Raw genomic sequence first — 11763 nt, 5'->3', positions numbered from 1 at the left:
GCAACAGCGATATAAAACACAGCTAAATCTTGTGAAGAGTCGAATCTCAGCTGCAAGATGAACAACATGCCGCTGTTTTGTCTGTGTTCCCCTGTTTTCATCAAATAAAGAACTTGAGAACGATCTTCGACAGCACAAACCACTGGGGCTCCATCGTTTTCAGTATCAAAATAATAGGGTAGGCGTAGTACTCATATTCTTCATTGTTGCCATGGATCGATCAGTATAAAAAAGGCACATTTCATTGAGCCAAAACAAAACATTTCCCTCCAGTGCCAGTGGTGATTACTGCAATAGATGATGAATTGATCAGATGAGCCAAAAGTTTAGGGAGTTTCCGTTTCTGTTCCAGTAATCCTGCCTGACGGTTTACGTAGCCGGATGTCCATATTAGGGCACTGGACGCCTTTTACTAAATGGTGTAATGTCATGCATGTGTTCATATATTGCATATATTGCATGGACAATTTCAATGCCACGCCACTGCTCATTGTTGTCTTTTGACTTCTGAACAGTGTTTTGGGTTAGTTTTGGTCCTGGCCGTGCACATGGATGTATTATTTTATCCGTGTTGGCTCCACCTCCGCCTTCTAAACCAAATCCTGCTCAGGTCTGATACTTTCCGCTGGACTCTCTCAGTCACAGACGTCTCCTGAGGGCTCTTTGATCGCTCTTTTCGACGTTACATCGCCAAAATGGGTGATATCAACACTTGCCTCAAATGCACATTCACCATCTTCAACATAATCTTCGCGGTGAGTTCAAAGACTGTGGTTTTATTCGCGTCTTTGGGAATTCAAAGTGCGCAGTGCGTGAGGTGGGGGTGGGGAGCTGCAACTTTTCACTGTTTATTATCAACATATGGTGTTTTCAGGCTCAAATCAACTGTTCAAATACTGGGGAAAAGTTTTTTTTTTATTCAGTTATTATTATCATGTTTTGGTCAGGACTAAAGAGTTGGACAACTTTATGTGTTTTTGTTGTTTTGTTTTGTTGTTGAGAAGCCTGATGGGCCCTTCCACCCTGAGAGAAGGTGACGGGGATCACACCTGGTGTTGTTCCTGTTTCACTTCCTGTTCACAGATTACAAAATGTTTTTTCTAATTATATTTTAGAACTTACTACAACTCATTTGTTACAACAGTTTACATTACACATTTTTGATGAAGCTGTATTTTATTAGCAACAAATCCTCTCCCCAAATGTTTTACACCTGTCATGACATTGCCGTGTGCTTGTAATGGTCTCACAGGTCGTTGGAGGTCTCATCATCCTTCTGGCGGTGCTGGCTCAGATCCTCACCAGTGTCAATGGAGCAGGGAACGTAAGTCCACACAACATACGTGTTGAAGACAGCACTTGTTTTACATGTCCCTTCTCCCAACAGCTGGAGAACCGCACAGTCAGCCTGATCCTGCTGTATGTGGTGGGTGCCATTACCATGGCGATTGCCACTCTCGGAGCCCATGGAGCCAACAAAGAGAAGAAAGCTCCCCTGGTTGCTGTGAGTATAACCATAGCAGCGTCACTAACACTATGACAGATGGCTTGAATTAGACAATTTCTCTTGCTGTAATTATGTCATAGAAACAGTTTACAGTTCAAGTATGTTGGTTACACTACCTGGATACTTTTTAATCCTTTGCTTCTATTCCTGTCCAGTTCCTGGTTTGCATGGTCATTGGAAGCCTGATAATGCTTCGTTTGGGATTCACTACTGTCTTTGCCCGCCCACGGGTAATTACTGTTTATTAACCTATCATAATAATAATAATAATAATGACAGATAATAATTTGGACTTCAATCTGGTCATGTTTATTTTAGCTGGAGCCTGTTTTGGAAGAGACTTTTCGCAAGTTTCTGCCTTTGGACAAGGCAAGAACAGACGTACAGAAGATGACGAATGCCATGCAAAGTCAGGTAAAACATGTCTTCCAGTGAAAGTCAATATGTCGTCGCTAATGCAAATTGTCATAAATGATTAACCATCAAGGAAAGATGTGTTGTTGAAATTGGATCACCAGTTTCTCTACACTCTCTCTGGTCTTTTGTTGAGCTATAGTTTTAATTATCATGACCACTTCCTCTCTCTTGTTTTTTTAATTTTGTGACAGTTTCTCTGAAATAAAAAGGGGGTTATTTTAGCTATTTGTGGTTTGACTTGAATCACTAAGTCTTGTGTTGTAATTCCGACACTCCTGTGCTCCCAGTGGCTCTAACTGTCACTACATAAGGTTTTCTGGTGTGTTTTATAGATGCAGTGCTGTGGTCTCTTCAGCTATGATGACTGGAGAAGCAACATCCCTGACTCTTGCCTCTGCAGCCAGGAGTACGAGGAGGACAAGTGCGAACAGGTTAACACCGATGTAAGTCTTGAAACCTTCTTAATCTTTGGCCCGACGGCTTTTAAAGAACACTTCATTGATGTGTGTGTGTCTTCTGCAGGTCTTCTTGTCAAATAAGTCCGTCTACCGCACTGTGAGTAATGCACCTTAGCTTTGTTCAGTTGTGAAGCACTCGTACAATGGCCTTCTTGAAAACGTGAACTGTTTTCTCCCTCACCTTTAGCCCTGCTTCCCCATCTTGATGCACTACGTTCTGTTGATCACTGACATCATGCTTGCTGTTGTCTTCACCCTGGCCACGCTCGCAGTGAGTATTGCTCAATTGGATAGGGCCAAATTTGTCCTGAACAGAGGTTATGCTGGGGACATCGCAGCATTCTGAATTCTAGCAGTGAGTGGTAAAAACACTATAGAGTCAATGGTGAGGGATTATAGTATATTTTCTAAAGGTGAAAAAACAGCTACAGTCAGATAACTTAAAGGCAAGGCAAGGCAAGTTTATTTGTAGAGCACATTTCATACACAAGGCAATTCAAAGTGCTTCACAACAGGAAAAATGCATTCAAATCACAAAGAAATTACGAAACAGAAATACAATAAAATTAACTAAATTAAAAATTATCAATCCAACTGATTGTCTAAACTAATAAAATCATAAACAAAAGAGAAGAGTGCAAAGAAAAAATCCTTTCAGTCATATGCGCAGCTAAACAAAACTGTTTTTAGCTTAGATTTGAACATTGTCAGAGTAGAAGCCTGTCTCACATCTTCAGGAAGACTGTTCCAGATTTTAGCTGCATAAAACTGAAACGCAGATTCCCCATGTTTTGTCCTGACTCTGGCACCAGCAGGAGGCCAGTCCCTGAGGTCCTCAGAGTCCGAGATGGTTCATATGGCACTAACATATCCAAGATGTACTTTGGTGCTGGGCCATGGAGAGACTTGTACACAAGCAGAGCTGCTTTAAAGTCTATTCTCTGAGCCACAGGAGCCAGTGCAGAGACCTGAGAACAGGACTAATGTGATGGTACTTCCTGGTTCTAGTCAGGACCCGAGCAGCAGCGTTCTGGATGTACTGCAGCTGTTTTACAGCTCGTTTGGAGAGACCAGTGAGCGGCCGTTACAGTAGTCTAATCTACTGGAGACAAATGCATGGATAAGTCTCTCTAAATCTGGTTTTGACACTATATTTTTGATTTTGGCAATGTTTTTTAGATGGTAAAAAGCTGCTGATGTTATTGATTTGATGTGGCAATTAAAGTTCAAGTCTGAGTCCATTATTACCCCCAGATTTCTAATTTGGTTTGTAGGTTTTAGAGCGAGACTCTGGAGGTGACCGCTAACACTTTCTCTTTGTTTCTGTGGGCCAAAAACGATTATTTCAATCTTGTCTGAGTTCAGCTGGAGAAAGTTGTTTTGCATCCACAAACTGATCTGTTGGAGGCAGTGACAGAGTGAATCTACTGGTCCATATTCACCTGCCGATAGTGAAACATAGATCTGAGTGTCGTCTGCATAATTGTGATAGGACACATTTTCACTGCGTATCAACTGACCTAACGGCAGCATGTAGAGGTTGAACAGAAGGGGACCCAGGACTGACCCTTGGGGCACTCCACAGATCAGGGTCATGTGGTCTGAGACACAGCTACCAATTTTAACAAAGTACTTCCTGTCTTCCAGATAGGACCTTAACCAGTTTAAAGTACTTTTATAGATGTTTTTAATGCTTGTGTGTGTTGTGTGTCCTCAGCTGCTGGGCCTGGGTCTGTCCTCTCTCATGATCCACCAGCTGCGACACCCCAACAGAGCCCCTGTGCTGTTGACTGTGCCTGCCATCTTCAGCCCACAGCCTCCAAAGTACCAGGAGCTGCACAACCCTCCCTCGTATCCCGCATATAAAATGTGAACACCAGGATCTTTGTCACTGGACCTGAAAAACAGGTTTATGATGAAATGGTTTTGAAAACCACTTAAGTACTTTCACTTATGTTTTCTTACTTGCACTATAGGTTGTATTTTCTCAACATCTAACCAAAGGTTACAACGACTCTCCAAAGGGATAGAGTAAAAAGTTTTGATACTGTTGCAACTTTAGCCAAAGATCTCTTGTAACGCTGTGACTCAGCTATAGTCTTATTTCATAACATGTTACTTTGTACTTTTATACGGCTGTAGCTGTTTGAATGCATACATCTTCCCCATGTGGGACAATAAAGGAATATCTTATCTTTAAGAGCAATATTATGGGATTTTTGTGTGGTTTAAATGAGTAATGGACTAGAAGTCATAATCAAAAGGGATGTTATTATGTATTGTTTGGTGTGATGTTAATAAAAAGGGAAAACTGCTTTATGTCATTGTCACAATATTTGCAGGGGCGTTTCAGTATTTTTCCTTTCCTTTACATTTCCCAAGCAGAGCCAATTGTCTCATTGTGTCAGTCACACCCTGCACGTGACCTGTTACACCTGTCCTGTTTCACACGAGCTGTTACACGTGACCTGTTACACCTGTCCTGTTTCACGCGACCTGCTACACCTGTCCTGTTTCACGTGACCTGTTACACGTGACCTGTTACACCTGTCCTGTTTCACATGACCTGTTACATGCGACCTGTTTCACATGTCTAGTTACACATGTCCAGTTACACATGACCCGTTTCAAGCAACCTGTTTCACATGTCTAGTTACACATGTCTAGTTACACATGACCTGTTTCACGTGACCTGTTTCACATGTCTAGTTACACATGTCCAGTTACACACGACCTGTTACACCTGTCCTGTTACACATGACCTGTTACACCTGTCCTGTTAGACATGTCCAGTTACACGCGACCTGTTACACGCGACCTGTTTCTCATGTCTAGTTACACACGACCTGTTACACATGTCGTTACACATGACCTGTTACACATGTCCAGTTACACACGACCTGTTAGACGTGACCTGTTACATATGACCTGTTACACATGACCTGTTTCACATGTCTAGTTACACATGACCCGTTACACATGTCCAGTTACACACGACCTGTTAGACGTGACCTGTTAGAGAACTGAATTTGAGTAACTTTATGTCATCGTGGTGCTGAAGCCAGATGTCATCAGAGTGAATCCAGCTGCTGCAGCACAGCTCAGGCAAGAGAGACGGGGGCAGAGCTATCTCTGGGCATAAGCATTGGCATAAGTGGAGCATCAGAAAAAAGTAGCTTGTTTTTTTTTTTTTTTTGTTATATATAATAGATGAGCTCCACGTAATAGTAACTGAAGATAATCATGAGCCTCGAAGGTCAGGTATTTGAGCCACAGAAAAAGGGAAAACAAAAATGTAAAACAGTGGTTTTGCTTATCCCGAACACGCCTGTCACATGTAAATTTAAATTGTTTTTCTTTACTCCATGCCTTATTTTGATATGTCTTGCTTTTATCATTGTTCATTGTTGTGTGTTGAACCAAATCACAAAAGCAAGTTCCTGAATTTTGATAAACATTTTCTCATTCTGATGCCAATGCGCTCACAGCTGATTGGCCCATTTTTCTTACTACAACAGATCTGACCTTGGTCCAAATAAACTAAAACTGAGTTTGCTCAAACTAAACCTGCTCTAAAAGCAACAGACCTCAGGTCAATGATGACGCACACACTTCAAGACTGAAACATTTCCCAGCAGCCACCAGTGTGCTTACCAACTCTGCCTTGAAGGTTGTGTTTTTACACATTTCATCTGTGGGCAACACCAGAGAGAGCTGCAGAGTGTAATTTAGCCGTTTTGTTTTCATTCAATGACAAAGGGATCTTGGGATGGGCACATAAAGTATTAAACAATAGCTCGGTTTCAGTTTTTATTTTTTTAAAACAGTGTTTAACAGAAATTAGACATGCATTCATTACAGACTTTTAACAAGAAAATCAGCTGTTCATGTGTGTCTTGCAGAGAAGTTGCATTTCCCCATCACTGCAATAAATGTTCACTCTTTGTCCCAAAAATTTAAACCAGGATAACAAAGTATGAATGTACGAAAAGCCCAGCTCTAGAGTTCTTTTGGCATTTTCTGTCCCATTGATCAAAGTGAACCTAATCTTGCACTTTCTCGCCAAGTCAGCAAGGGCAGTTATGGCAAAACAATTATAGCCGCTACACATACTTTTTAAATACATTTGTATTCGGTCATTAAAAGTTTCACCCCTCTAAAATAGATGTGGGAATATCTGAAGCAATACTGTCCACTGAGGAGTTTGATTTGTGCCTCATTCATGTGGTTCTGGAAGAAATTACAGAAATCAACGTTATAATTTACATGTTCTATGTTCGGGAACATGGAACATTGTAACTTAAGTTAAAATCCCATGCTCTTTAGCAGCAGAGGCTTCTTTTGAGTAGAACACCAGACAGAAAATCAGCTTTATATTGTGAGCGGCTATTATGAAAATGTATGCAAAATATTTAGCCAGAAGAGCAGCAGCCTCCAGCAGGTGTGGCCTGCGGCTCGTCGTCAACAATCTGAACTCCTCGTCTATTTGATGCCGACTGGCTGGCACCGTTTCCCTTCAACCGCTCCTCTGCCTGAGCCGTTTCCATCATCCCTGAAAAGTATTATACAACTTTATACTTTTGATACTGCTCATCGAGCTGGTCTGTACTTTTAAGGCAAAGTACAATGAAAATAAAACCAATTAAGATCCTTAATTGCTCTACAAATTTGTGTAGGATGTATTTTCAACTTCCAAGTGGTAATATGGAGTAATATAACTGCAAATGGCAAAATATTAAAAAAAAAGGCACAGCACATGACTTTTTGGCCAACATTTTTTTAATGCTTTCATTGAACAAAAAATGAATAAAAGCACGTGACATTACTGTAAGTGCATGCTTACATCTCCACAAACCTGACTCATATCTGAGATGAGTCTGCCCACTTATTTCCATAGAAATGTTGTTCCTTTAGCTATAATATTCCACTGTATGACATAAACAGATATGTTCTGAGGGATTTAGCTTTCAGAGGTCAGTGTGACTCTGGTCCGTGTGTCTTCACATGGAGGCCACATTCCTGTGGGATCAGGAGCTTCACTGGTTTGAAAGAGGCCGAGTATGAAAGATCTGAACAGACACGCTCAGCTCTCTGGAAGTTTCCTGGTTTGAAGTGAAACTGCTGGCAGCTATAAACTGCCTAAAAAGTCCAACTGTGTTTGTTTAATTCACTTTAGACATAACTATTTGCATGGATGTCTCAAATCCTTCATTAAGTCTTTAAGTTTGTGTCTCTTTTGTACATTGTGCGTCTTTACTACGAGTGACTTACTTTTACAGAGATCCAAGAACAGCTCCTCGATGCCTTTATTTAACTTGGCTGATGTGTGGTAGTGTTTGGCCCCCACTGACTCAGCATAACTCCACGGGGACAAAAGCACAGGTATTAAAACAGCACAATTCACCAGCTCATCATTTCACACAGCATTAGTCCTCACCTTTCAGCCTCCTCCACTGAAACATGTCTGTCTTTGTCCAAATCTATTTTGTTACCTGCAAACACAGAATTAAACAGGTGTGATCAACGGAGTCATGGTTCAGTGTGGAAAACGTTTTTTAGAAAGTATAAATAAGTCTTACCTACTATACACAAACATATCTCACTCCCCAACATTTTCCTCAGCTCTTTCACCCAATTTTTCACCTAAATGAATGTACAAAAAATATAGTGAATGGAAGAAGATTGCTGTGTGGAAGCCATGATTAGTTATATCATAAAACCAAGTATGGCTGCTACTTACGATCATTGTTCTTAAAGATTATCTAGCCATTATTTTCGGGAGGAAATTTACAGACTAAGCAGTTTTTTGATCAAAAACAAATGTCTTTTTTGTCTGGAGCCATAAAACCTCTTCACATAATTAATAAAAAAATATCTAATTGCATTTTTTTCTGACAGGTATTGATTGCTATTGTGATTAGATTTGTTAGATTAGATTTATGTTTTAATAATAAGATGATGTTCACATCTGAGACACGTCCTGGAGGTTTGACAAACTGAACCAATGACACTCACATGTATTTCAGAACACGTTTGTACAACTCTAAACTACAGGATTATGCAGAAGATTATGTGGTTTGTGGAGAAAATGTTACTTCCTTTTCGATGTGCTAATTGCATTAACATTTATTGTGATTAATTGTGCAGCCCTAGTGTATAGTCCAGATAATGATTATTAAATTGCTAAATTAATTGACGATTATCTCAATAATAAGTTTGTTGCGGTCCACCCTTAAAACACATACTTTCTGAAAGGAGTCTTCATCTGTGACGTCGTACACTAGTATGGCTCCATTAGAGTCTCTGTAGTAGATGGGACCTAACGCATGGAAACGCTCCTGACCAGCCGTGTCCTGGGGGAACAAGCACAAGTCATGTGACCAACGCACAACTACATAAAAGACGCGTTTCTGCTTTGACCTACCCAAATGGCCAGGTTAACTCTCTTTCCTGAGATGTTGAGCTTTTTTGTGAGAAAGGATGCCTGTAAACAAAGACAAACAAGAGACTTTTACTGAACAGGCCTCCTCCAGGAACACTCAGGTACACCCACCACACACACCACACACACACCCACCACTACACTAAACACTACATTACACACCACACACGCACTACACACACCACACACACACTTAAGTGCTGGGGTAATGAGGCAGTCAACGGTTACTTGAGAGGAAGTATAACTGGACTTTGCACTGCCACAGATTATGTCCAGATAAGAAGTGGGGCATAAAATCAATGTTCTGATTTTGTTTTAATGTCGGTGACAAATTGCATGACTGTGATTATTATCAGCAGCTGTTGAAGAGGGATTTAGCTTGTGCCATTTTTTTTGCTTTTACTTGTGATAAACAGCTGATTGAAGTTAACCAAGTCATTTGACAATTATATGAAATTTAAACTGACTCAAGATTTGATTTTAATATGAAATCCATGTGACACTGGAATTCATATTAAAACAAAACACATTAAATTATTTAGTGGATAATATCAAGTAAAATTATTGCAGAATTGACTGCATTGCCTCATGGATGTTAAGAATGTCCACATGTTTGTCGTGCTAACAGTCGAGATCAAGTTCAACACTAAAATAAATTAGATCTCGGGCCCAAGGACCCATTTCACAAAGAAGCCTCAATAAAGCCTGGGTTTTAGCGATAACTCTGGGTTGACCTCCCCGAGAGAGACAACTTAGAGTTAGAAAAGTCGAGTTATGATCAGAACACAAGAGTTTATCAATTGATCCCAGGAGAGTGGATTCGTCATGGCAACATGTGACCCTGGACCAGGCTTTGAACAGACTAAAGAATACATTCACATTGTCTAATACATTCATAAACATGTTGCGTGAAGACACAAATATGATTACTCTAAAAGATCTATATAGTTGTGTGGGGTGCTGTGTGTGTGAATTTAAATAGGTATGTTCCATTAATCTAATGTCTGCATTTCCCAACAAATTTGAATGCATAAATTGATTAATTTGTACTTTATATTAATCTTACACAACTCTGGTCTTATTAAGTGCACCTGGTCCATTTGTAAATGAGGAAGTGAAGTGTCCAATCAGAGCACTCTTCAGGAGCAGACGCTGGTTAAGGGTTAAACTCAGGCTTAGAAATAACACCTGCTGCAGACCAGGTTAGTTTCAGAGACACTGTTACCACAGCAACAGTCTCAGAGTTACACTGAACCCTCTTCATCAAACAGGCTTGAGTTACTCTTCTGACTCTGGTTTATTAAACCTTCTTTGTGAAAGGGAAAACCCAGAGTTTGCCTAATTTCGGAGTTATTCAACTGAGGATTGTGTAAAGGGCCCAGCTCCAGTTTGGAGGTGGCCTCTGCTCCGTCAACAGTAGGACTCAGCGCTCATAAGCAGCTCGTCCATCTCACAGATGGGATTCAAACTTTGGGGAGATAGAAATTCAACTTTTGACATTCAATGTAGTAACCAGGCAGAACAAACTCATTCACACCCATGTCCTCAGACTAAGCTGTGTGTTTCTCTGGGTCAGAGTTCAGGCCTACTTTACATCACCCTGTGCAGTCACAAACTATCCTAAAACAGGCTTTAGACCGGTTCTCTTGCAGTTTCAGATCAGGTTTAGTCGGGGAAGTAAAGAGGAAAGCCATCTATTAGAAGTGATAGTTCAGAGTGTAAAGTTTGAACAATATTCTGCTGTAGGTTCATACTGAAGACAAACAAATAACGCAGTTTACCGTATTAGACATGTTTTAAACAACTCAAAATAAGTTTTATATTTTAGAGTCCTCAAAGTTGCACCATTTGCTCTGTTGACAGCGCTGCAAACCCCTCCGTGATGTCGAAACTCCTTCAAGTCTCATTTCAAATCTCTACACATGACAATCTTATTAATTGTTGCCTTCAGTGAGAATCCACAATGTCAAATAGTCACGTCAATAAAGAGGAACAATGACTGGGGTCCAGACTGTTTACTGGCCGTGTAAATGTGACTCTCTGGTCATCTCTGGTCAGCTGGACGAGAGTGTTGCATTTCAATCAGCGCTGCTTTAGTAAACAACGCGGCTTTCACTGCACAAAGCACGCGTCCACAAACACATGACACGGACAGGACACCACGACACTGCCCCATACTTGACGTTCTGAACACATTAGACAGAATAAAACAGTTGTCAGGCCCAGTCCAAACCCACAGTTCCCTCTGTCTCTCACCTGTAGAGTTGTGATGTGTTTGTCGTTGAATTTGTTTTCGCAATACCGCAGCACCAGCGACGTCTTCCCCACGCAGCCTTCCCCGAGCAACACCACCTTGAAAGAGTAGGTTTTTCCACCGCCCCCAGCCCCACCGGCCGCCATCACAGGGGAATTATTTACGGCAAGAATACAAAAAAGAAAGCGGCACCGATGCTAACTAGCTACTGTCGATGCTAGCCCTGTCGGAACTGAACCCCTGCGCAGCTTACATTGGCTTCCGACTTGGCAAAAACAACTGCAAATTGGTTGACAGTCGAGTCGACAACATGGGGTAATCCAAAATATGTCAATGCCAAACCATACGTGTCAGGACGTGTATCGTAATCGGTACGCAGCCCCCTGTTTACTTGTGAAAATGCCTGCTTTTTCTAACAACTAATGGCGTCTCTCGGTGCTAATCAAAGTTAGCCGGCTAACCACCGAAGATCGTCTAAGTGTGAGCGGACGCTTCACTCTGACTGCTGTGGGGGAAATGCATTAAGGGATATAGAACACTAGAGTGATCATAAAATATTTTTTTAAATAGAAGATTCCATTTTGAAGATTCGTGTGATGTAAGAAAATTTAAATTGAAACTCGATGATTTTATGATTGTAACTTTGTCTACAATCACTTTGTCTATTTTGGGCTGATTTATATAG

The 11763-nt window shown here is 40.9% G+C and overlaps 2 protein-coding genes across 2 annotated transcripts; one reads left to right on the top strand and one right to left on the bottom strand.

The window, feature by feature from the left end:
- Positions 1–588: 588 nt before the first annotated feature.
- Positions 589–4696, top strand: LOC140367786 (tetraspanin-8-like). Its single transcript, XM_072454451.1, has 9 exons — positions 589–755; positions 1253–1324; positions 1388–1504; positions 1663–1737; positions 1826–1921; positions 2257–2367; positions 2447–2479; positions 2570–2653; positions 4100–4696. The coding sequence occupies exons 1-9, from the start codon at positions 696–698 to the stop codon at positions 4253–4255; spliced, it is 804 nt and encodes a 267-aa protein (XP_072310552.1). The 5' UTR covers positions 589–695; the 3' UTR covers positions 4256–4696.
- Positions 4697–6179: 1483 nt separating this feature from the next.
- Positions 6180–11558, bottom strand: rab21 (RAB21, member RAS oncogene family). Its single transcript, XM_072453904.1, has 7 exons — positions 11081–11558; positions 8807–8866; positions 8628–8735; positions 7962–8025; positions 7820–7874; positions 7654–7742; positions 6180–6934 (listed from the first exon to the last, which is right to left on the bottom strand). The coding sequence occupies exons 1-7, from the start codon at positions 11222–11224 to the stop codon at positions 6795–6797; spliced, it is 660 nt and encodes a 219-aa protein (XP_072310005.1). The 5' UTR covers positions 11225–11558; the 3' UTR covers positions 6180–6794.
- Between the last annotated feature and the right edge of the window lie 205 nt (positions 11559–11763).

Source organism: Eucyclogobius newberryi, unplaced genomic scaffold (assembly GCF_026437365.1).
Source record: "Eucyclogobius newberryi isolate DKJ021-1_F unplaced genomic scaffold, fEucNew1.0.hap1 SCAF_2, whole genome shotgun sequence".
In the NCBI taxonomy this organism is placed as follows: domain Eukaryota; kingdom Metazoa; phylum Chordata; class Actinopteri; order Gobiiformes; family Gobiidae; genus Eucyclogobius; species Eucyclogobius newberryi.
Note: the sequence above shows the minus strand (reverse complement) of the source record. Positions and strands in the feature narration are given on the sequence as shown.